This window comes from Pan troglodytes, chromosome 4 (genome assembly GCF_028858775.2).
Source record: "Pan troglodytes isolate AG18354 chromosome 4, NHGRI_mPanTro3-v2.0_pri, whole genome shotgun sequence".
Classification (NCBI taxonomy): Eukaryota; Metazoa; Chordata; class Mammalia; order Primates; family Hominidae; genus Pan; species Pan troglodytes.
This window is the reverse complement of record NC_072402.2, coordinates 168,670,097-168,696,877: the sequence shown is the minus strand read 5'-3', so window position 1 is coordinate 168,696,877 and position 26,781 is coordinate 168,670,097. Positions and strand designations below refer to the sequence as shown.

General features: G+C 36.5%; 1 protein-coding gene across 9 annotated transcripts in view; it reads right to left on the bottom strand.

Annotated features, from left to right (window-relative positions):
* The window catches only part of RANBP17 (RAN binding protein 17), a 442,116-nt gene that overhangs the window by 261,560 nt on the left and 153,775 nt on the right, over positions 1-26,781 (bottom strand). For 7 of the 9 annotated variants that reach the window (XR_010157416.1, XM_054684768.2, XM_016954187.4 and 4 more), the window contains one exon: positions 13,802-13,919. The exons of the other annotated variants lie outside the window; for them this stretch is intronic. Coding sequence is in view for 6 of the 7 variants with exons in the window: in XM_054684768.2 (XP_054540743.2) it covers positions 13,802-13,919 (118 nt within the window). In the remaining variant the exon portion in view is untranslated. The remainder of the gene's footprint in view (positions 1-13,801; positions 13,920-26,781) is intronic. 9 annotated transcript variants of the gene reach the window in all.

The window sequence follows — 26,781 nt, the reverse complement described above, 5'->3', positions numbered from 1 at the left end:
TGACAAAAAGATGATGACCCCCCCTAGAGTGGGTTATTACAATCATTAAATGGGTCTTAGAAAACATTTGGCACACTATAGTTTTACATGTTTTTGATTTATAGTTATAATTAAGAAAAGCAATGCAAAAAGGACACTAGTTAGAACCTTTTAATCCAAAGATGATTCAAACGTGAGTGCTACTGTAATATAAATCTATTCTTGATGTTCCCAATCATCCTCAAAATATAAGCAAAAGGAAAATTTCCTCTTTGATGCAAACAACACACCAGCATTAATTAATCATCTCTTTCACCACATATATTTCCCTAACACTGAAAACAAGCATATTTAAATGTTGCCATGACGTACAAAAGCCATGCACTATATAATGACATGTTGGTCAACAATTGGCTGCATCTAAGATGGTGATCCCTTAGGATTACACGGAGTTGAAAAATTCCTATCATATGGTTAGGATAGGACCTAATTATATTGTTAGTTCCTATATAGTTAACTATATATAACTATATAGTTAGGTCCTATCCTAACTACATGATAGGAATTTTTATAGTTAGTTGTGTCTTGCTGATCCTGACCCTGTATAGGCCTAGGATCTATGAAAAATATAAGTGTATTTTTCAATAGCAAAGACATGGAATCAACCCTAATGCCCATCAATGATAGACTGGATAAAGAAAATGTGGTACATATATATCATAGAATACTATGTAGCCATGAAAAAGAATGAGATCATGTCCTTTGCAGGGACATGGATGGAGCTGGAAGCCATTATCCTCAGCAAACTAACACAGGTACAGAAGACTAAACACCACATATTCTCACTTATAAGTGGGAGCAGAATAATGAGAACACATGGACACAGGGAGGAGAACAATGCATACCAGGGCCTGTCAGGGGTGCAGGGGGAGGGAGAGCATGAGGATAAATAGGTAATGCATGTGGGACTTAATACCTAGGTGATGGGTTGATAGGTGCAGCAAACCACCATCGCACACATTTACCTATGTAAAAAACCTGTACATCTTGCACGTGTATCCCAGAACTTAAAATAATATTAAATTTAAAAAAATAAGTGTATTTTTTACTGTGCCTTTTCTATGATTAGATACATAAGTACTTACCATTGTGTTACAATTGTTTACAGTATTCAGTATAGTAACATGCTGTACAGGTTTGTAGCCTAGGAGCAATAGGCTATACCACGCAGCCTAGGTGTGTAGTAGGCTATACCATCCAGGTTTGTGTAAGAACAGTTCATGACGTTCCCACAACAACAAAATTGCCTAAAAGGACATTTCTTAGAACACACTCTTGTTGTTAAGTGATGTGTGACTGTACTTCAAGAAATGATTTCAACTAGGATATTACAGGACTTCCTTCAAAATACATATATTATGTACATTTTGTATTTTATCACAAGTTGGTGGTGGTAGCTTGGTTTCTTTGTTTTGGGAGGTTGTTATTTTGTGCCCTGAGATGATCAAAAACAATGAGGAATCACAATATAAATGAAGAAAATGAGTGCTATCAATTACTGCTTAATAGTAATAATAAATAAATAACAAATAATTAATAACATGACCCCCAATTTTTACAGTAGCTTTCCCACCCTCTCTCTTGCATCACTCACTTTGGGGAAATTAGCTGCCATATCACGGGGACAATCAAGCAGCCCTATGGAGGGCTTCATGTGGCAAGGAGGTGAGGCCTCCTGTCAACAACAGGCTAGAACTGATGAGGCCTTCTGTTAACAGTTACGTGAGCAAGCCATTCTGCAAGCTGACCTTCCAACCCCAGTCAAGTTTTCAGAATTTTCAGCCCTGGATCAACATTTTGACTGAAACCTCATAAAAGACCTTAAGTGAGAACTACTCAGCTAAGCCATTCCGAAATTTCTGTGCCTCAGGAAGTCTGTGAAATAGAATATGATTTTTCCTAAAACTTCTAAGTTTAGGGGTAATTTGTTCTGCGGCAATAGATAACTAATGCAGAATGCAGCGAGGAAGAATTCCTTCTTCACTAGTTTCCTCTTCTCTGTTTCAAAAGTTAACTTTTTACATTTTTAACTTATTCCCTCTCTTTGAACCTCAAGCTTCTCCTAAGGTCTTCTTTTCTACCTCAGTTTTACCATGTTTGGGACCTCTGCTCCATCTTCTGCCTGGGAAGAAGGCAACTGGTTCTCAAAACTTTTTTTCAATTCAAGGACCCCTTCTACAGGATTAAAATCCCCAAAACTTCGTATCTCACCTATTTCCACTTGTCAGCAACCTAAATAAATAAAAGAACAAGACTTCACAAACTTTAGCAGACTCATATACTACATTGGAAGAGCCAGTAAATTAAATAATATGTTTTTACTGAGTGCTAGAAATAAATGGAAAACCTATTTATGCCAGCAGTAAAAACAAAGACATTTTACAACTAAAAGCTCTAAAATTATTTAAGAAAGTCCTTGGCTCTGACTCTGAGACTTTCTGTCATATCAAGAACAAAAATCAAAAGCTTTTTCCCCATCTATTGAAATGATTATATGGTTTTTCATTCTGTTTAAGTGGTGAATCACATTTATTGATTTGCATTATGTTGAAACAACCTTGTATCCCAGGAATGACGTCTACTTGATTATGGTGAACTAACTTTTTGATATGATGCTAGATGTGGATTGCTAGTATTTTTGGGGGGATTTTTTTTGTCCATGTTCATCAGAGATACTGGCCTGTAGTTTTTTTTGTCGTGTCCTTGCCAGGTTTTGGTGCCAGGCTGATGCTGGCTTCACGGAATGAGTTAGGGAGGAGCACTTCCTCCTCGATTTTTTGGTATAGTTTCGGTAGAGTTTGTACCAGCTCTTCTATGTACATGTGGTAGAATTTGGCTGTGAATCCATCTGATCTGGGGCTTTTATTGGTTGGTAGGTTTTTTTTATTACTGATTCAATTTCAAATGTCAATATTGGTCTGTTCGGGGCTTCAATTTCTTCCTGATTCAAACTTGGAAGGTTTTGTTTCTAGGAATTAGTCCATTTCCTCTAGATTTTCTAAGTTTGTGTGCACAGGGGTGTTCGTAATAGTCTCTGAGAATCCTTTGTATGTTTCTGGGATCAGATGTAATGTCATCTTTGTCATTTCTGATTGTACTTATTTGGATCTTCTCTCTTTTTTCTTTCTTAGTCTAGCTAGCAGTCTATCAAATCAACAAAACAAATATTGACAAATGGGAACTAATTAAAGAGTTTCTACACAGCAAAAGTAACCATCAACAAACAGACAATCTATAAACCGGGAGGAAATATTTGTAAACTATGCATCCAACAAAGGTCTAATATCCAGAATCTATTAGGAACTTAATTCAATAAGCAAAAAAACAAAAACAAAAACAAATACATCTCATTAAAAAAATAGACAAAAGACATGAACAGACACTTTTCAGAAGAAGACATACAGGTAGCAACAAGGATATGAAAAAAATGTTCAACATCACTAATCATCAGAGAGAAGCAAATCAAAACCATGTCACACCAGTCAGAATAGTTATTATTAAAAAGCAAACAAACAAACAAACAAACAAACAAACCAACAACAGATGCTAGCAAGGCTGTAGAGAAAAAGGAACTCTTACACACTGTTGGTAGGAAGATAAATTAGTTCAGGCACTGTCTTCACAGTCTGGAGATTTCTCAAGGAACTTAAATCAGAACTACCATTGGACCTAGCAATCCCATTACTGGGTATATAACCAAAAGAAAAGAAATCATTTTACTAAAAAGACACATACACTTGCATGTTCATCATGGCACTATTCACAAAAGCGAAGACATAGAATTAATCTAGGTGCCCATAAATGGTGGAATGGATAAAGAAAATGTGGTACATCCCGGCAAAGACACAATGAAAAAAGAAAACTACAAGTCAATACCCATGATGAACACAGACACAAAAATCCTCGACAATATACAAGCAAACTGAATCCAGCAGCATATCAACAATTAATTCACCAGGAACAAGTAAGCTTCATTTCTGGGAAGCAAAGTTGGTTCAACATATGCAAATCAATAAATATGATTCACCATGTAAACAAAGCATCTCAATAGATGTGGAAAAAACTTTCAATAAAATCATCTCAATAGATGTGGAAAAAACTTTCAATAAAATCCAACTTACCATTATGATAAAAACCCTCAACAAACTAGGCATCAAAGGATCATACCTCAAAATAATAAAAGCCATCTATGACAAACCCATACCCGACATGATACAGAATGGGCAAAAGCTGGAAGCATTCCCCTTGAGAACTGGAACAAGACAAGGATGCCCACTTTCACCACCCTATTCAACATAGTACTGGAAGCCCTCGCCACAGCATTCAGGCAAGAGAATGAAATAAAAGGCATGCAAATAGGAAAAGAAGTCAAACTATCTCTCTTGGCCAACAATATGATTGTATACCTGAAAAAAACCCTTAAGTCTGTCAAAAGGCTCCTAGAACTGATAAACAACTTCAGTAAAGTTTCAGGATACAAAAATTAATGTACAAAAAGTTACTAGCATTTCTATATACCAATAATATTGAAGCTGAGAGACAAATCAAGAATAAAATCACATTTATAATTGCTGCGCACGTGCACACACACACACACACACACACACACACACAATACCTAAGAATACATCTAAACAAAAAGGTAAAGATTTCTACAAGGAGAATTCCAAAACACTGTTGAAAGAAATCAGATGACACAAACAAATGGAGAAACATTGCATGCTCATGGATTGGAGGAATCAATATTGTTAAAATGGCCACACTGTCCAAAGCAATCTATAGATTCAACACTATTCCTATCAAACTACCATGCCATTTTTTCACAGAAGTAAAAAAAACTATTCTAAAATTCATACAGAACAAAAAGAGCCTGAATAGCCAAAGCAATCCTGAACAAAAAGAACAAATCTGGAGGCATTCATCACATTACCCAACTTCAAACTACACTATAAGGCTACAGTAACCAAAACAGCATGTTAATGGTACAAAAACAGATGCACAGACCAATGGAACAGAATAGAGGAGCCAGAAGTAAAGCTACACACCTACAGACATCTGATCTTCAACAAGGTCAACAAAAATAAGCAATCGGGAAAGGACTTCCTATTGAATAAGTGGTTCTGGGATAGTTGGCTAGCTATATGTAGCTGTATATATCATACACAAAAATTAACTCGACAGATTAACAGATTTTAATATAAGACCTCAAACTATAAGAATCCTAGAAGAAAACCTAGGAAACATCATTCTGGACATCAGTCATGGGAAAGAATTTATGTTTATGTCCTCAAAAGCAATCGTAACAGAAACAACTGACAAATGGAACCTAATGAAACTATAGAGCTTCTGCACAGCAACAGAAACTATCAACAGAATAAATAGACAATCTACAGAATGAGAGAAAAACCTATACATACAACAGAAGTCTAATATCCAAACTTTATGACAAATGTAAACAATTCAGCAAGCAAAAAACAGCTCCATTAAAATGCGGGCAAAGGACATGAATCAACACTTCTCAAAAGAAGACATATAAGCAGCCAACAAACACATGAAACAATACTCCACATCACTAACCATCAGAGAAACGAAAATCAAAATTACAGTAAGATACCATTGCATACCAGTCAGGATGGCTATTATTAAAAAGTCAAAAAAGAAAAGAAACAATAGATGCTGGCAAAGCTGCCGAGATAAGGGAACGCTTATACACTGTTGGGGGGAACGTGTATTAATTCAGCTACTGTGGAAAGTACCTTGGGATTTCTCAAAGAACTTGAAATAGAACTACCATTTGGCCCAGCAATCCTATTACTGGGCATATATCCAAAAGAAAATGAATTGTTCTATCAAAAAAACACATGTACTCATATGTTCACTGCAGCACTATTCACAATAGCAATGACGTGGAATCAATCTAGATGTTCATCAATGGTGGACTGGGTAAAGAAAATATAGTACATATACACCATGGAATACCACACAGCCATAAAAAAGAATGAAATCATGTCCTCTGCAGTAACATGGATGCAGCTGGAGGCCATTATCCTAAACAAATCAACACAGGAACAGAAAAACAAATACCACATGTTATTACTTGCAAGTGGTAGCTAAATAGTGGGTACCCATGGACATACAGATGGCAACAAGAGACACAGCGGACTGCTAGAGGGAGAAAGGGTTGAAAAACTAACTATGAGTACTATGCTCACTTCCAGGGTGATGGGTTCAATCGTACTCCAAACCTCAGCATCATGCAATATACCCATGTAATAAACCTGCATATGTACCCCTGACATCTAAAAATAAATGCTGAAATTATAAAGAAAAAGATAGAAAATTGTAAGAACAAAAGGAAAAGGTAGCATATATACACCATAGACTACTATGCAACCATAAAAAAGAAGGAAATTGTGACCTCTGCAGCAACATGGATGCAGATGGAGGCCATTATCTTAAGGGAATTAACACAGGAAAAGAAAACCAAATATTGCATGTTATCACTTATAAGTGGGAGCTAAAAATTGAGTACTCATGGACATAAAGACAGCAACAAGAGACACTGGGGAGAGGCACAGAGGTGGCTCACACCTGTAATCCTAGCACTTTGGGAGGCCAAGGTGGCTGGATCACTTGAGGCCAGGAGTTCGACACCAGCTTGGCCAATAAAATAGCATGAATACTTTGTTGTATTTTGTATTTTGTAAAAATACAAAAATTAGTTGGGCATGGAAGAACACACCTACAGTCCCAGCTACTCGGGAGGCTGAGGCACAAGAACTGCTTAAGACTGGGAGGTGGAGATTTAGTGAGCTGAGATCACACCACTGCACTTCAGCCTTGGCAAGAGGGCAAGACTCTGTCTCAAAGAAAGAAAGAAAGAAAAGAAAACCTACTGGGTACTATGCCCTCTACCTTAGTAACGGGTTGTAGTGTATCCCAAACCTCAGCATTATACAGTATACCCATGGAACAAACCTGCACACATATCCTGAATCTAAAATAAAAGTTGAAATTACTTAAAAAAAAACAAAAAAAGAAACAAACAGTGCAAACAATGGCTAAAAGTTCAGAATCTGGGCTACACTTTCTGAATTTGATTCCTGGCTTTAGCACCTACCAGCTTATAAGCCACTGGGTAAATGCCTCAGTGTTCTCATCTGCAAAATGGGGAAGATAATAAAGCCTGTATCATAAAAAAAAAACCCTAAAAAACAAAACAAAAAAAACCTCTAGATCTCCACAAAAGATACATGATCAGGTTAACATGTTCAAGCATATTTAAATACTTAAAAAACAAAGTCATTTCCAATATATTAAGAAAGATATTAGAAGCATCATTTGACTTAGAACCACCTCTCTAATAGCAAAAACCTAACCACACAGAAAAACTTTAATGTTATTAAATTCATTTAAAAAATTACTAAGGTATCATGTTTAATTTCTTATGTTTCCCCCTTTATCTGCTGAGCCATAGCAGTCTTGCTGTTCTGCATACACATCAAATATGCTTCTCTCTCAGAACACTTACATTCACTGTTCCTGGGATATTTTTTACCATAGATAAATATCTTGGCTTGTCCTGCACTTTATTTAGATTTTTCCTTAAATGCCATCTTATCAGAAAGGCCTTCTACAAAAAACCATATATATAACAACCCCATCTAGCATTTCTTATAATTTCATTTTATTTTTCTTCTTAGCACTTACTCTTTTTTAATTTTCTTATTTTTTATTTATAGCCATATGTCCAACCTATTAAAAAAAAAAACCAAACCTGTGGTGGCTCATGCCTATGGTCCCAGTTCTCAGGAGGCTGAGGCAGGAGGGTCACTTGAGCCTGGAGGTTGAAGCTGCCAGGAGCCGTGAGCCATGATGGCAACACTGCACTCCAGCCTGGGAAACAGAGTGAGACCTTGTCTCAAAAAAACAAAGAAAGAAAAAAACCTTTAATTTATTCATGTTCTCTCTTTTTCCTCCAAAAGATGCTGGGCAGGAAAAAGTCATAGAGGATTTTAAAAATTTAAAATGCACCTTTCTCTAACTTTGCCTCTCACTATTATTTCTGGCTTTCTGCTTTTGCACTGCATCTGTTTTTAACATGGAAGGTGCTCCCATGAAGTGATGAAATGAACCAAGTCACAAAAACATTCATGTAATTCAAAGTGGCTATATACTCTGGCAAGCATGGAAAGAAGTTGGTTGATAAGGATGTTTTACAGTTTTCTTCATTGAAGAATATACTAGGTAGAGTTGGCTGGGGCATCATTTAGGCATAGTCCCCTCAGCCAATTCTAAGCTTTCCTTTTATGCAGCATGTCTCATTGCAGTTCTTTGGTAAGCAAGCATTCAGGTTTTATACTACTACAACTACAGTATGTGTTATAAATAAAATATATGCTTTACAAAGGGGGTGGTAATTACATATGATAACCCTAAGAGTAATGTGTAAGTGGCTTGTAATTACAACCTGGGACCAAGCTGTCCTCTTTGGAAGAATATGTTGCCGTTTCTAAGTTAACAAGAGGTTACTATTGCTTTGGCAAAGTATTTATATGTAAAGTGTTTCATAATCATGAACATATGCTAATTTCTGGCTTTCATTTTATATTATTATTTGATATTTATTCATTCATTTATTATTATTTTTTAGAGACAGGTCTCACTCTTGCCCAGGCTGGGCTGCAGTGGCCCCATCAGGGTTCACTAGAGCCTCGAACTCCTGGGCTCAAATGATCCTCCTGTTTCAGTCTCCTGAGAAGCTGAGACTACAGGAATGCGCCACCATGCCCAGCTCATATTTTATTTTTATTTTTAGCAGAGATAGAGTCTCACTATGTTGCCCAGATGGGTCATTGTTTGATATTTAAATTGTCGTGGTATCAAATCACAATGAGATTGAGATCAGAAAACCACTCTGCACTGAGAACTTTAAATCCATGCAATCTTATCTCCAAAGTCAGTACCCTGGGCTTACACTGTTCATATTATGCTCTCAATGTTATAACTCATAAACAAGACTCAACAGAGAATGAATGAACATATGCACAATTTAATAAGTTCTAGTTATAGTGCCACTACCCTCCAGCCTGGGCAACAGTGAGATCTGTCTCTCAAAAATAACACTAAATAAATAAATAAAAATAATAATATAAAACAAAACCCAGAAATTAGCATATGTTCATGATTACAAAACACTTTACATATAAATTTTTAGCCAAAGCAACAATAACCTCTAAAGTTAGAAAAGGCAACATAGGCAACATATTCTTCCAAAGAGGACAGCATGGTCCCAGGTTATAAATACAATAAGTTCTACTGTCGTAGGATTTTCTTCTTTAATATGGACGCCGTATATTTTTTCTATTTTCGTCTTTGAAACATCAAAAGTCTTTTACAATCAGGCCCTAGACAGTTCCATATTTTAAACCTGTATTCATTGCTTAGAATATTGCTGCATTAATACATTTATTTCAACTGAAGAGCCTGAAGACCACTGGCCTATCCACACTGCAAATAAAATGTATAGTATGCTGAAAATAGCCTAAAGTTTAAAGCGTTCTACCCACCCTCAGAAATGGTAGGCTTAGTAGCAGTAAAACGTCTCATCTCACAACAGGAAAAATGCAGATTCCAAGTCCAGTCCTAAGCATTCAAAGTGCATCAGGCCACAGACTTTGAAAGGATACAATTGGGGGTGGGGGTGGGGGTGAAAAAAATCTTTAGAAAATATTAAAAGGCTATGATTCATGTAATACATAAACAATAACCTGAGCATAACAAATATATTTGACCTTTAAAGTAATAAAAACAAATGTAAAAAGAGTCTCCAGTTTTCTATTACTGCCAAGTTTATTTTCCTCTTAAGTTTCAACCCATTATGGTACAATAATCCCTCATTACTGTAGCACAATAATGCGCAGTCTCTACTGTACCTATAGTTGTCTTGTGTCTATTTAGTTTTATAGCAAGCAAGCAATTTGAGAATATGGTAATAAAGCCTCAATCACAGTAATGATGTATGATGGGCTGTAATTTCTCTGTGCTAATGGGTTACAAACAGTATTACAGTGATGACGGGAATCTCATTGATTCATTATATGACTGCAATAATATCAAAATGACTTAATATAGATCACTATTAAGTCATGCACATGTTACTAACAACCTCTATATTTCACTATACAGATATATAGGGGAATAAAATTAATATTAGTCTTCCTATATAAAAGTTCACACAGCACAAAACATTTTGTGTTGAGTCCTCTAAATCAATGTTTAAAGTTGGAATTACTGCATTGAACTGGTTCTTTGAAAAGAAAACCATTGATTTTAATCTGCTTGAAGCAATCAATTACTCCCTGTCCTCTTTATTCCAAACTGTAATGAAAACTAAACTGCGTTGTCTTGAAAACTAAATGTGAAGATGATCATAAACAGAATTTAAACTCCATGGATTATTCATATCTACCCATTTAGATTTGCCATTTCCATTATGAGTACATTTGCCATGAGCATTTAATGGACATCTAAAAGGGAATTCATTAAAGCAGGAGCTGTTGGCAGCACTTATGGGCTTCAGACTGCTTTATGCTTGCCTTTAATAGCTCACTATTATAAAAGTGATATATTGTGTTCATCCCATTAGTAGTCTGCAGGAAGGTCTGCAAGAGATAACAAATCCTTCTAAATATTTTCAGAACTGAAAGTAAATCACTATTTGTTTGTTTTAAGTGACATATTCTAAGAATATACAATTTTACTCGGTCAACTAAATTTAGTTGTTTCTAGCCAAATAAGACTTTAGCAATCATAGACACATTTTATAAAGTGGATGCCACCTTTCTGAAATATTCTGTGGCTATTAACTTGAGACATTAGTAGCCATCAGGCAATCTAACCAATGACATAAAGGTATGGTAGAGATAATAGTAGGATATACATTTTTATGAGTTAATGGCAAGACATCACCAAAAGAAAAGCTAGGTGGAATATTTCTTCCTATACCATTGCATGTTGCTACTACTCAGGAGGTATGAAAGGGTTATTTCTGGCATCTTGGATGCATTTAAAGAGCTTCTTAGATGAAATGGCATTCACTGGTCTTTTCTGTGTGTGTCTTACAGAGGCCAGAAAATGAACATGAAGAAATTTAAAACATGATTTCAATGTTAATGTTTATTACAGTAATGCAATCAAATCCTAACTGGAAAGGGAGAATGAAGAAAAGAAACCCCAATTTCAGCATATCATCTCCATAATGCCTGGCTCTAGGCTATGCTATATTCCAAACACAACATATTTTACTTAACAGGTAAAGCTTGTGGTGGGGTCAGCAGTATGCTCTTGTGTAAGAAAAGGCAGATCAATCCAACAACACATAGAATAGTCTGAAAGTCACATTTTTGATTTTGGAAATCATTGATTTCTTATTTTTCATAACAAATCTTTTATAATTTTGTTTTGCTTACAGTAAGGTACAATCAGCTAGCATGTCCCTTAATACACACACCACATGTCTCTGAAATGCATTAACTGGTATAGAATGAAAATGCTATCACAGATAATCTAAATCTACATATTTAAAGCCTGTAAATCTTTGTGTAGATGATTAAGAGCTCATCCTGCTCTAATGTTTTAAAGACTAAAAACTGATCTTTTAAGTTTCCAAATTTTAGTTCATTCATATATTGAAACAGATGTTGTAATAATTACACTAACTATAAATATGGAAATGGTTAAAGTTCACATATGTGTCTACCTAAAAAACTACTGGTTACAAAAACATACAAGAAGGATAAAAGTAGGAAAAAAAAGTAGGAAAGATTATTTAAAAATTCACAGTCTTAGAAATGTAAGCATTTCCAAAGCCAGTCAGATACAACCATCAAGTATCCTTTGTAGTCTGCTAATTTCTACAAAATTACAACCCTTTGAGGATGTAATTGACTTGCCCAGCCCAAGAGCATAATGGAAATCTGTGCTACTTCCTAAGTCTTTGAAACATGCCTACTGAATTCATTACAATACAGATTCAAATATTTAATACACACTTTAATGTGGATGACATTCTTGGTTTAATGTTGAGATTTCTAAATATTTAAATTACTTTATATATCTATAAAATTGGGTTAGGATATGTTTACATACTCATACAATGCACATACAGGAACCTAATCATCTTAAAACACTTATGATCTAGTGGGAAATAATTTTCTACTAGAATCTGAAGCAGAATTAAATAAATGGCTTTTCTGTTCAAGAGAGATACCACTGGAGACATTTTAAAACACCCAATAAATATTTTGATTCTTCTGCACATATTACACAAACATAACGAGATAGAAACACAGGGTTTGTACCCAACAATTTCTAAGTCCATACTAACTTAGTTGTCCTAATATAGACTCAAGTAAATAACTACTTTATTTAGGGTCCAACAGTAACATGGTTCCAAATAATGAATGCTTTAAAAAGTTGCCTTTCCAGCCAAAGAAATGTTCTCTTGCTCAAAACTAGTATAGATGTTTTTGAATAATAAACACAAAACAATGTATCTCAAGAAGCCAACAGTATTCTTACAACCCATTTACCTTCATGGTTGGAAAAATTTCAGAGGAAGACAATCTCTCTTCTTCCTAGTGACCAGGAGTCATTACTGTAGCAAACTCACTGAAGTATATCAACTTCAGTTCATAACTTAAGAGTCACTTGGAAAATTAGCCAATAGGAGAAATAAATGCCCAATTTATTCACATCTGCTATGTGTGGGTGAAAGTCAGAGACAAGGTATATTAAAGTACTACTTCTGTTTTCTTCACAACCAAATGCACACAACATCATTATCATGATGAAACAAATTAATGTTTTGTAAGACTTAAACTAATTTACTTAAAATGGCCACCTATAAAACAAATTTCACATAATGCCCAAGTGCATTTTGAAGGATTATAAATGTCAGAATACATGTAGATTTTTTTCCTCAAATAAAAAAATTTTTTTGAAAAATAAGAGGCTATTTTGTCCAGAAAATAGCCTCATAGCCACAGACCTAATTTACTTCCCAAGTAGTAAGATAGCATCAAGGTACAAAACTGGATTTCAATTAGCTATGACCACTTGCCTGAGGCACAATCAGAAGTTTCTTATTACTAGCATATAGAAGTGGGATACAGAACAGGAAAATTCTTGTCTCTGTCTTAGTCATTTTGACATTAAAGGAAAGAATTCATGGCAAGCCAACAAAGACCTTCGTGATGACCATGAGTGCAAATGTTAGCTCTAATATTCTCAATCAGCTTCTGGTTCTAAGCCATCTACAAACATAATTAAACGTTATTAAAATTACGAAGGTATAAGATCATATATTCTAGGCTGATTTTAACTTGCTCTAAACTCTTACGCATAAAATAAAAATGAAGATAAGTATTAAAATTGCAGCTAGAAATACCTATCTGTTTCAGTATTTTTCTCCCTCTCACCCCACACATATACTCCTTTTAAGAGTTCTGGAATTTAAGATGAACAAGGGTGTTGAAAATGATCACATTATACACAGAATGGAATCATTTAATAAGGTGATTAATCATCAATAGTTTAGGTGCATCCTAGAATAAATGAATAGATAAATTGTATTATCTCTCTGGGGACTAGGAAACTTTTAAAAAACTAAGGCTGACTGATGCTGAGTGAGTTCATGCCTGAGTATGACTTACCTGACCAGAAAAGAACTGGCTTAACATATAGACTGACTTGCCCTCACCTGGACCTTAGACTGTGATCCCTGGTTCAGATGATGATGAATCAGATCGTTCTCAAGGAAGAAGAAACCCGAGTTGGATAGGTTTGCCACAAGCCCTTCACAGGAAGATGTCTGTCTTCTGTGCAAGACAAAAAAGAAAAGAAAAAGAAGGTACAGTGGTAGTGGATGAATTCTCCTTTCTTAGGAGAGGGAAAAAAGGCAGGTTTGCACATTCTTCATTAGCTACTAGCTCTTCTCCGTATGCAAGCAAGGAAAGTCTCTGCAAAAGTTGGAAGAGACAAAGGTATCAAGGTATCAAAAGCCTAAAATTATCTTGGAATGGATATAATAAAGATGCTAACCACAATTGATCATGACACCTTACAAATCAATTCTGTGAAGATCAATAATCAAAAGATTGCTTTTTTGGACAAAATAATTAGTCCTAAAATATTTTTTTAAATGCTTAAGGTTAGATATGGAAGATGTCTACATTCAGCATCAGTCCAAATTAATAAATTATCTTCACATATTACAGCTATGCTAGCAGTGATTTATAAGAATATATATCTTCACAGAGGTTAACTTATCTGGCATTCCAAACAACAGTGCCTAATATGTCTCTAATGTGTTCCAATCAGGTTTTCCACTGGTATAAAAATGTCCTTATTGAAGTTTCCATATAAGATTCCTAAAAATGCGTTTCATCTCCAAAACTGATGATTTTTTTCTTTCAATATTAGAATCTATATTTTTAAATATGTGTCTTTCTTACACATATGAACAACATTAATTAGTATTAGGATTCTACAATGTCTATTCCACCCCCCATCAACACTATTAATTTTGGATTTTTAAATTAAAAATTTATTTAGTGCTTTTTTTTTTGTAGTGCCTTATAAATCTAGCATTAATTTAACTGTTTTCCTTCATGGGAAAGCCTGGAATTTCAATGTTATTGGTATGTATGGGTATCACTTAATTCTTATGTAAAAAATCAGTAAGCAAAAAATTCCATTTTACCTCAGTAAGATAATATGGTGAGATGATATGAAAAGCTAACAGATGACACTTTAATAAAGTACTCAGAATAAAACTGGTTGCAAAAGTTCAATAGCTATTCTAAAAATTTAATAGGCCAACTAATTAATAGCAGAAAAATTTACATGAAATTGAAATCACTTCCTCAATTCCAGTTCCCAATTCCCATTCTACAAAATAACCAGGAAAAACTAGGTCTACTGGTCTCTGTTCTTACATACAGTTCAAGAGGTAAATAAAAAAGTTTATCATTGTGATAAAAATCACTATATTAGGCTACAAAGTTTAGTAGTTAAGTGTAAAGACAATTATTATGAATTGTTATGCAAGCCCTGGTGACATTAATATTATTATTATTATTAATTATAATATGATCCTACTGGGGCTAGTTCAAATGCTTTACAGCCTCTTTTTAAATATACAAATCGATGAGTTTCTTACGAAGGCACGTTGCAAAACAAAAAATTTCAGAAAAAAGCTACAATACTATTTGCAAATCTCACAAATAGAAAAAGTGACAAAGAGTTTAGTTCCACCAAACTATCATAGGTAATTCCACCTATATTAATACTTCAAAAGCATCATAAGGAGATAAGATGTTCCATGACAAAAATGAATCTGCCAATGCTGAAAGGACAAAAATTAATTCTTTAAGACACTGCTTTAAAGTAGCTGAATCTTTAACAACCTGGAACCACACAGTAATAACAGAGTGAAATAAACTGCACTTTTTCAAAGCAATGCCTGATTTTATGTGATAAATTCATTAAAGAAACAAACTGTTACATAATCCATTCAAGTTTTACTGCATGTTCTAAAGCAGAGGTCCCCAATGTTTTTGGCACAAGGGACCAAATTTTTCCCTGGACGGAGAGTGGGGGAGCTTCAGGATAAAACTGTCCCACCTCAGATCATAGGCATTAGACTCTCATGAGGAGTCCGCAACCTAGATCTCTTGTGTGTGTTCCCAATAAGGTCCGTCCTCCTATGAGAATCGAATGCCGTCGCTGACAGGTGGTGGAGCTCAGGCAGTAATGCTTCTCACACACCGCTCACCTCCTGCCATGTAGTCCAGGTCCTAACAGGTCACAAACCAGTACCAACCTGTGGCCTGGGGGTTGGGGACCCCTGTTCTAAAGTAGAGAAAATATGAAGCATGCCAGTATTTAATTGAAATTTGTGAATAATTTCTCATCTCAGGGTCAAAACTTGTTAATGGCAATTAAGAAAAAAATTGTAAACCAGTTGTAACTTTTGGAAAACAATTCTACAGAATATCTTCAAAGATCCAAACCAAATTACTAAATTTCAATACTCCTTCACGATTTCACAGATGTTTGGTAATCTAAGAAACACTCACATTTCTACAATCATTGTCTGAATATAAATTATTAATGAATATATAAGCTGGTATGTCTAGATACTAACTTTAAACTCTTCTGTTAAAGGAATGAAAAGGGGGAAAATATAGTGGGAGCCTTGTGATAAAATTAGAAATTGCAGGAGTTTTCGCAGTAACTATCTGGTTAGAAGGCAGCAACATACAGTGGTAGAGTATAAGAGCATATAGAGAAAGATCAGTTAGGTTTGAATCATGGCTCTGTCACTAACTGTGTACACTGAGCAAGTGAAATACCTTCTCTGAGCCTGTTTCCCCACATAAAAATGGGAATAAAATTAACTACTTTGTGAGGGTGTTGTAAGGGTTAAAATAAGATTGTGTATGTAGCCTAGTGAACAGCAAGCACATGGGAGTTTCTCAATAAATGGCAGCTATTACAATTATTCTTTACCAAATTTCTCCCAAGCAATTTAAAAGCCTCCCAAAGAGAAATAATAAATTACAGGGGTTTTGTGATAATTAAAAGACATAATATACTCCTTTATTATTTCATTTCACAAATATTTAGTATCAGAAAATGTGCTTGGTGCTGTTGATGCAATGGTGAACAACACAGACACAAAGCCTTCTGTTATGGAGTTTACAGTTTTGTGAGGAAGACAAATAATTACATTAATTATAGTTGTGATTAATCACAGATGTAATAGGTGCACTTAAGACTAAGGATAGGCTGGGCACAGTGGCTCATGTCTGCAATCCCAGAACATTGGGAGACCAAGGCAGGAGGATCACTTGAGGCTAGGAGTTCAAGACATGGCTGGACAACATAGCAAGATCTTGTCTTTACAAAAAAATGTACCGAAAACAACAACAACAACAATTACTTGGGCATGTACCTGTAGTCCCAGCTACTTGGGAGGCTTTGGCACGGAGAATTGCTTAAACTCAGGAATTCAGGGCTGCAGTGAGCTACGATCACATCACTGCACTCCAGCCTGGGTAACAGTGATATTCTGTCTCAAAAAAAAAGAAAAAAAGAAAAAAAAAGGACTAAGGACAAAATAATATGAGAACCTAACAGGAGGGAGTGAGGGTGAGAGAAGGCTGCCTAGAGAAAACAGGAATTAAGTAAGCAAAGAAGAAAGAAAACAGCCATTCCATGCAAGAAAGAAACAATACATGCAAAGACCCTAATAAAACATTTGGAGAATTGAGGAAGTAAAAGAATGCCAGATTACCTAGAAAAAGGAAAATGGTATAGCATAAAGCTAGGGAGGACAGTTTCTTCAGTGGACTCTATAAACCATGGAAAAGACTTTGATCTTTATCCTAAAAACACTGGGAAGCCATTGATTTTCATTTACAGTAACTCTGGCTATGGTGTCCAATGAACCACTTTGAGAATGGATATGTGGAGACAAACAGGAAGTTACCACAGAGGTCATGGAAAGGCAGCTTGGACTAGGAATACAGAAGCACAGAAAGAACTATAAACAATCAAATACATAGAAGGGAGAATTTTGAAAGGTCTTAATGACTGATTGGTTACACTGATGAATTCCAGATTACTGACATAAGCAATAGACGCCATTTACTGAAAGAGAGAAATATAAAGGTAAAGCAGCTTTTTCAGAGGATATCATGAATTCTGTTTATAACCTATTGAATTTAGATTGATGAATGTCATGTAGATAGTTGGAGACATAGGTTTAAAATTCAGAAGACAGGCCTAGCTAGAGATATGTATTTGGAAGTCATGAGGAAATAGACAGTAATTGAAGACACAGGAGTGCATGATGCTATTTAAGAAAAAAAAAAGGGAGAAGACAGACATGAAACCTAGCCCTAATATACTGTAACACTAAAGATCAGATTCAGGAAAACTATTAGACTAAAGAAGCTGAGAAGAAGTTGCTACAGAGATTAGAAAATAAAACAAAAGAACATGGTATCAGACAAGCTAAGAAAAAGAAGAAACGATTTCTAGAAGGAGTAAGTGGTTGATTATGTTGAATAAGGATAGAAAGTATATACCAGGTTTATAAGTAATGTAGTCAGTGGTGATCTCAGCTCAGTCAGCAAATGGTGTGCTTCTTTTATGTTAAGGATTGGCAAATTTTTTCTGAAAAGACCAGATAGTAAATATTTTAGGCTTATGGTCCAACTACTCAACTTTGCCATTATTGTTACAAAGCAGCTATAGACAATATGTAAAAGAATGACTGTGGCTGTATTTCCATAAAACCTTATTTACAAAACAGACACTGGCCCTCAGACCACAGTCTGTCAATTCCTGTTTTTTATTACAAGGCTAAAGTCAAATATTACCACCTCAGCAATTTCATGTTTTTCCTATTTAAAGTATACTCTTTCCGCCATTACTCTATCATACCACCCTGCAGTACTGTCTTCACAGATTTTCTATTATCTTAAATTACCTTTTTGATTTGCATAGTTATTAAATGTTTCTGATTCCAATGGAATGCAAATTTCATGACACTAGAGACCAAGCCTATACAGTTAATGTTTTTATAATTCTAGCATCTAAAGAAGGAATGTCGTTCCTAGTGGATTCAATGAATATTTATTTTTTAACTTTCTGAAATAAAGAACATGTTATTCTAGCTATGATACAGTAACAGGGTCCAGATTTACTCTCTTGATTTTTGCAACAACAAAAAACTGGATTAAATATATGAAGTAACACTTTTGATCCAAGAGCAAACAGCCAGTGAAGGACTAGAATGTATGAGACAGAAAATAAGGTGAGCATTCCAAACTACAGAGAAAAAGGCAGGATCCTAAGTAAAGTACGGAAATTTCACTGAGTTGAGAAGACAGAGATAAGAGTTCAGAGTCTAAGGTAACTTGTTCTTTCAGGGTAGAGTTCTGGAATTTTCACAGACTTCTTGTCAGAAACTATGAAAGCCAGACGACAGTGGAATACACTTTTAAATAGCTGAAAGAAAAACAAAATGCCAAACTGGAATTTTATACCCAGTGAAAATGTCTTTCAAAATTAAGGAGAAAATAAATTTTTCACCTAGAAAAAAAGTAGATGAGAGAATCCATTTTCATCAAATCTGTACTATATGTTAAAGAGTTTTTCAAATAGAAAATAAAAAGGATATCACATCAAAATTTAGATCTATACAAAGAAAAGAAGTGTAAATAGCACACATGTGACAAAAATTTTCCTCTCACTGTTCAATTTCTAAACAGGCAATTAAAAAATAATAATGTTTTGACAGGTTTGATGTAGATGTAAAATCTATAAGAACAATAGTACAAAGGACAGAAGTATAAAAGTTATAAAAGTCTTACATTAGAAGTGAAGTACTGTAATACCATTGAGGAAGTAGATAAAGATGCATATTGGGGGCAGGGCCAAGATGGCCAACTAGAAACAGAACAGCGGCGTTCAGAGGGTCCCATCAAAAAGAACTATAATAGGCATGTGAATCCTTCACTGGCAACCAAGGTATCCAGGTTCTCTCATCAGAACTGACTAGGAGGCTGGTGTGTCCAGAGATGAAGGAAGAACAATGTGGTGCAGTGGCCCATCTGAGCCACATGGGGCAGGGAGCCCCCTCCCACCAGTGAAGGGAGGCAGTGAATGAGCATGCTACCCAGCAAGGGAAACTGTGCTTTTTCCACAGAACTGTGCAACCCATGGATTGGATGATCTCACTCACAAAACCACACCACTGGGGCTAGCATCCCAACCCCAGAGCCCTACAGATTCTCAACCGCCTCTCAGCTGGAATCTGCTTAAGCCTACCAAGCTCCCAGGGGGAGGGGCAACCAGCACCATAGCTGTGGTTGCCTACTGTCTAAGCCATTTGAGCTCCTTGTGGGAGGGGTATGAGACAGCACTGGGACTCACAACTGCCTAACACACTAAGTTCCCTGGGCAGGAGAAGGCAGCATCCCTCTGTATAGCTCCAGGCTGCACTTTTCCCCTCCTGGGACCAGGGAGGCTGGAAGGCTTGGTACGAAGACATGTCTCCCACAGCCCAACACACCGGCTGTGGCAGACTGTGGTCAGAGTGCCTTTTCAGGCTTGACTCTGACCCATCCTTCCTCACTGGGTGGGGTTCCCCTGCAGGAACTCTGTAACTCCAGCCAGAGGGTCAGGGACAGAACCTGGATCTCCCTGGGCCTGAGCCCCTAGGGGGAAGGATGGCCGCAGTCTTTGCGGACCAGCAGACTTAGCCTTTCCTCCTCATAGTTCTGAGGAATCCAGGCAGCCCAGATGAGTGGGTTTCCCCCAGTGAAGCACACCCCACCACCAAGGGACAAAGTGCTTCATTAAATGGGTCCACATCCCTGTGCCACCCAACTGGGTGAGACCCTCCAACAGGGGTTGGCAGATACCCAATACAGGAGCAATCCTACGGGCATCAGGTTGGTGCCCCTCAAAGTCAAAGATCCGAGAAGGAGCAGGGACCCATCTTTCCTGTTCTCCAGCCTCGTTGAGTGACATCTCCAGGTGTGGGAGTGAACCAGATGAATAGGGCCTGAAGTGAACCCCCAGCAAACCCAGCAAACCTTACAGAAGCCCCAGCAAACCCTACAGAGGAGGGACCTGAATATTGAAACAAACAAACAAACAATGCAACAACAGGAGCATCAACAACAACAACAAAAAAGCCCACACAAAAACCCCATTCAAGGGTTAGCAGCCTCAAAGATCAAAAGTAGAGAAACTCACGAAGATGAGACAGAATCAATGAAAAAACACTGAAAATCTAAAAGGCCAGAGTGACTCTTCTCCAAATTATCGCAACATCTCACCAGCAAGGGTGCAGAACTGGACGAAGGATGACATGGATGAATTGACAGAAGTAGTCTTCAAAAGATGGGTAACAGAAAACTATGCTGAGCTAAAAGAGCATGTTCCAACTCAATGCAAAGAAGTTAAGAAACATGATAAAAGGTTAGAGGAGCTGCTAACTAGAATAACCAGTTTAGACAGGAACATAAATGACCTGATGGAGCTGAATAACACAGCAGGAGAACTTCGTGAAGCATATACAATCAATAGCTGAATCGATCAGGTGGAAGAAAAGATATCAGAGATTGAAGATCAACTTACTGAAATAAGTCACAAAGACAAGAGTAGAGAAAAAAGAATGAAAAGGAATGAACAAAGCCTCCAAGAAATATGAGACTATGAGAAAAGACCAAACCTACCTTTGATTGGTGTACCTGAAAGTGACAGAGAGAATGGAACCAAGTTGGAAAACACACTTCAGGATATTATCCAGGAGAACTCCCCCAATCTAGCAAGAAAGGCCAATATTCAAATTCAGGAAATACAGAGAACACCACTAACACACTCCTTGAGAAGAAGAGCAGCCCCAAGACACATAATTGTCACATCCTCCAAGGTTGAAATGCAGAAAAAAATGTTAAGGGCAGCCAGAGAGAAAGGTCACGTTACTTACAAAGGGAAGCCCACCAAACCAACAGTGAATCTCTCTGCAGAAACCCTATAAGCCAGAAGAGAGTGGGGGCCAATATTCAACATTCTTCAAGAAAAGAATTTTCAACCCAGAATTTCATATCCAGCCAAACTAAGCTTCATAAGTGAAGGAGAAATAAAATCCATTTCAGACAAGCAAATACTGAGGGATTTTGTCACCACCAGGCCTGCCTTACAAGAGCTCTTGAAGGAAGCACTAAATATGGAAAGGAAAAACTGGTACCAGCCACTGCAAAAACACACCAACATATAAAGACCAATGACACTATGAAGAAACTGCATCAACTAATGTGCAAAATAACCAGCTAGGATTATTATGACAGGATCAAATTCACACATAAAAATATTAACCTTAAATGTAAATGGGCTAAATGCCCCAATTAAAAGACACAGACCGGCAAATTGGATAGAGTCAAGACCCACTGGTGTGCTGTATTCAGGAGACCCGTCTTACGTGCAAAGACACACATAGGCTCAAGATAAAGGGATGGAGGAAAATTTACCAAGCAAATGGAAAGCAAGAAAAAAAAAAAAAGCAGGGGTTACAATCCTAGTCTCAGAAAAAACAGGTTTTAAAACAACAAAGACCAAAAAGAGACAAGGAAGGGCATTACGTAATGGCAAAGGGAACAATTCAACAAGAAGAGCTAACTATTCTAAACATATATGCACCCAAACAGGAGCACCGAGATTCACAAAATGAGTTCTTAGAGACCTACAAAGAGACTTAGACTCCCACACAATAATAATGGGAGACTTTAACACCCCACTGTCAATTTTAGACAGATCAACAAGACAGAAAATTAACAGGGATATTCAGGACTTGAACTCAGCTCAGGATCAAGTGGACCTAATAGACATCCACAGAACTCTCCACCCCAAATCAACAGGATATACATTCTTCTCAGTGCCACATGGCACTTACTCTGAAATCAATCACATAATTGGAAGTGAAACACTCCTCAGCAAATGCAAAAGAATGGAAATCATAACAGTCTCTCAGGCCACAGTGCAATCAAATTAGAATTCAGGATTATGAAATTCCCTCAAAATCACACAATTACATGGAAACTGAACAACCTGCTCCTGAATAACTCCTCAGTAAACAGTGAAATGAAGGCAGAAATCAAGTTCTTTGAAACCAATGAGAACAAAGAGACAACGTACTAGAATCTCTGGGACGCAGCTAAAGCAATGTTGAGAGGGAAATTTATAGCACTAAATGCCCATATCAGAAAGCTAGAAAGATCTCAAATCGGCATCCTAACATCATAATTAAAACAGCTAGAGAGGAAAGAGCAAACTAATCTGAAAGCTAGCAGAAGACAAGAAATAACTAAGACCAGAGAAGAACTGAATTGAAGAACTGAAGGAGATCAAGACACAGAAACCCCTCCAAAAAAATCAATGAATCCAGGACCTGGTTTTAAAAAAAACATTAACAAAATAGATATGCCTCTAGCTAGACTAATAAAGAAGAAAAGAGAGAAGAATCAAATAGACACAATAAAAAATGATAAAGGGGATATCACCACTGACCTCACAGAAATTCAAACTACCATCAGAGAATACTATAAACACCTCTACGCAAATAAACTAGAAAATCTAGAAGAAATGGATAAATTCCTGGACACATACACCCTCCCAAGACTAAACTAGGAATAAGTCGAATCCCTGAATAGACCAATAACAAGCTCCAAAATTTAGGCAGTAATTCATAGCCTACCAACAAAAAAAAAGCCCAGAACCAGATGGATTCACAGTTGAATTCTACCAGAGGTACAAAAAGGAGTTGGCACCATTCCTTCTGAAACTATTCCAAACAATTGAAAAGGAAGGACTCCTTCCTAACTTATTTTATACAGCCAGCACCATCCTGATACCAAAGCCGGGAAGACACATGACATAAAAAGAAAATTTCAGGCCAATATCTCTGATGAACATTGATGTGAAAATTCTCAATTAATTACTGGCAAACTGAATCCAGCAGCACATCAAAAAACTTATCCACCACGATCAAGTCAGCTTCATCCCTCGGATACAAGGCTGGTTCCACATATACAAATCAATAAATGTAATCTACCACATAAACAGAAACAAAGACAAAAACCACAGGATTATCTCAATAGATGCAGAAAAGAACTTTGATAAAATTCAACATCCCTTCATGTTAAAAACTCTCAAACTAGGCACTGATGGAACATATCTCAAAATAATAAGAGCTATTTATGACAAACCCACAGTTGATGTCATACTGAATGGGCAAAAGCTGGAAGCATTCCCTTTGAAAACTGGCACAAGACAAGGATACCCTCTCTCACCACTCCTATTCAATGTAGTATTGGAAGTTCTGGCCAGGGCAACCAGGCAAGGGAAAGAAATAAAGGGTATTCAAATAGGAAGAAAGGAAGTCAAATTGTCTCTGTTTGCAGATGACATGATTTTATATTTAGAAAACCCCATCATCTCAGCCCCGAAACTCCTTAAACTGGTAAGGAACTTCAGCAAAGTCTCACAATACAAAATCAATGTGCAAAAATCACAGGCATTCCTTTACACCTACAATAGACTAGCAGAGAGCCAAATCATGAATGAACTCCCATTCACAACTGCTACAAAGAAAATAAAATACCTACGAATACAGCTAACAAGGGATGTAAGGACCTCTCCAAGGAGAACTACAAACAACTGCTCAAGGAAATAAGAGAGGACACAAACAAATGGAAAAACATTCCATCCTCATGGATAGGAAGAATCAATATTGTGAAAATGGCCATACTGCTCAAAGTAATTCATAGATTCAATGCTATTCCCATCAAACTACCATTGACATTTTTCACAGAATTAGAAAAAAAACTACTTTAAATTTCATATAGAACCAAAAAAAGCCCATATAGCCAAGACAATCTTAAGCAAAAAGAACAAAGCTGGAGGCATCACACGACCTGACTTCAAACTACACTACACGGCTACAGTAACCAAAACAACATGGTACTGGTACCAAAACAGACATACAGACCAATGGAACAGAAAAGAGACCTCAGGAATACCACCATAAATCTACAACCATCTGATCTTCAACAAACCTGAAAAAAAAACAAGCAATGGGGAAAGGATCTCCCATTCAATAAATGGTGCTGGGAAAACTGGCTAGCCATATGCAGAAAACTGAAATCGGACCCCTTCCTTACACCTTATACAAAAATTAACTCAAGATGGATTAAAGACTTAAATGTAAAAACCAAAACCATAAAAGCCCTAGAAGAAAACCTAACCAACACCATTCAGGATATAGGCATGGGCAAAGACTTCACGATGAAAACGCCAAAAGCAATTGCAACAAAAACCAAAACTGACAAATGGGATCTAATTAAACTAAAGAGCTTCTGCACAGCAAAAGAAACTATCATCAGAGTCAACAGGCAACCTATAGATGGGAGAAAATTTTTGCATTCTATCCATCTAACAAAGGTCTAATATTCAGAATTTATAAGGAACTTAAACAAATTTACAAGAAAACAACATACAACCCCATCAAAAAGTAGGCATAGGATATGAACAGACACTTCTCAAAAGAAGACATTTATCCAGCCAGCAAACATATGGAAAAAAACTTAACATCACTGATCATCAGAGAAAGGCACATCAAATCTACAATGAGATACCATAACACACCAGCCAGAATGGTGATTATTAAAAAGTCAAGAAACAATAGATGCTGGCGAGGGTGTGGAGAAACAGGAATGCTTTTACGCTGTTGGTGGGAATGTAAATGAGTTTAACCGTTGTGGAAGACAGTATGGCAATTTCTCAAGGATCTAGAACCAGAAATACCATTTAACCCAGCAATCCCATTACTGGGTATATATCCAAAGGAATATAAATCATTCTACTGTAAAGACACATGCACACATGTTTATTGCAGCACTATTTACAATACCAAAGACACAGAACCAACTTAAATGCCCATCAATGATAGACTGGATAAAGAAAATGTGGTACATATATACCATGGAATCCTATGCAGCCATAATAAGGAATGAGATAATGTCCTTTTCTGGGACATGGGATGAAGCTGGAAGCCATCATCCTCCAGCAAACTAACACAGGAACAGAAAACCAAACACCGAATGTTCTCACACATAAGTGGGAGTTGAACAATGAGAACACATGGACACATAGAGGGGAACAACACATGCCAGGGCCTTTTGGGGGGTGGGGGGCAAGGGGAGGGAACTTAAGAGGACGGGTCAATAGGTGCAGCAAACCACCATGGCACATGTATACCTATGTAACAAAACTGCACGTTCTGCACGTGTATCCCGCTATTTTTTTAAAGAAGACATAAAGAATGCATATTATAAATCACAGGGAAACAAATAACAAATAAAACAGAGGTACAACTAATAAGTCAATAGTGAAGATAAAATGGAATAATAAAAAATACTCAATTAAAAAGAACAAAAAACAATACCTAATGTAAATGACGAGTTAATGGGTGCAGCACACCAACATGGCACACGTATACATAAGTAAAAAACCTGCACGTTGTACACATGTATCCTAGAACTTAAAGTATAACAACAACAACAACAACAAAAATATATATAAAGGAAAAAAAGAACAAAAAACAGATGGGATAAATAGAAAACAAATGGCAAGGTGGTAGCCATATTGATAATCATATTAAAGAAAAATGGTCTAAAGAGAAGTCAGCAAACTACAGATTACAGGCAAAACTCAGCCTCTCACTTATGTCTCTATGGTATGTAAGCTAAGAATAGCTTTTTCACTTATAGAAATTTTGAAAAATTTTCCAAAAAAGTTTAAAACTTGTGCCAATATTGAGTAACAGGGAGTACTGACCCTCTTGCCTAAAACAACTAAAAAAACCTAGACACTTTAAATATATGAAACAACAACCTTCAAGACATTGGAGTCAAGCAAAAAAAAAAAAAAAAAAGCAGTGATCCCTAAGAAACAGGACACAAGGGTGAGCCCTGGGATTGCCCCAGAAAAGCAGAACCTTAGTGGAATCCAGCAGACTCTTTTTAAGTTGAGGAGATGGAAAGGGAAATCCAGAGGTCAAAGTAGCTAGAGTTTGCAAAGAGTCCTGGAGAGGAGAGAACT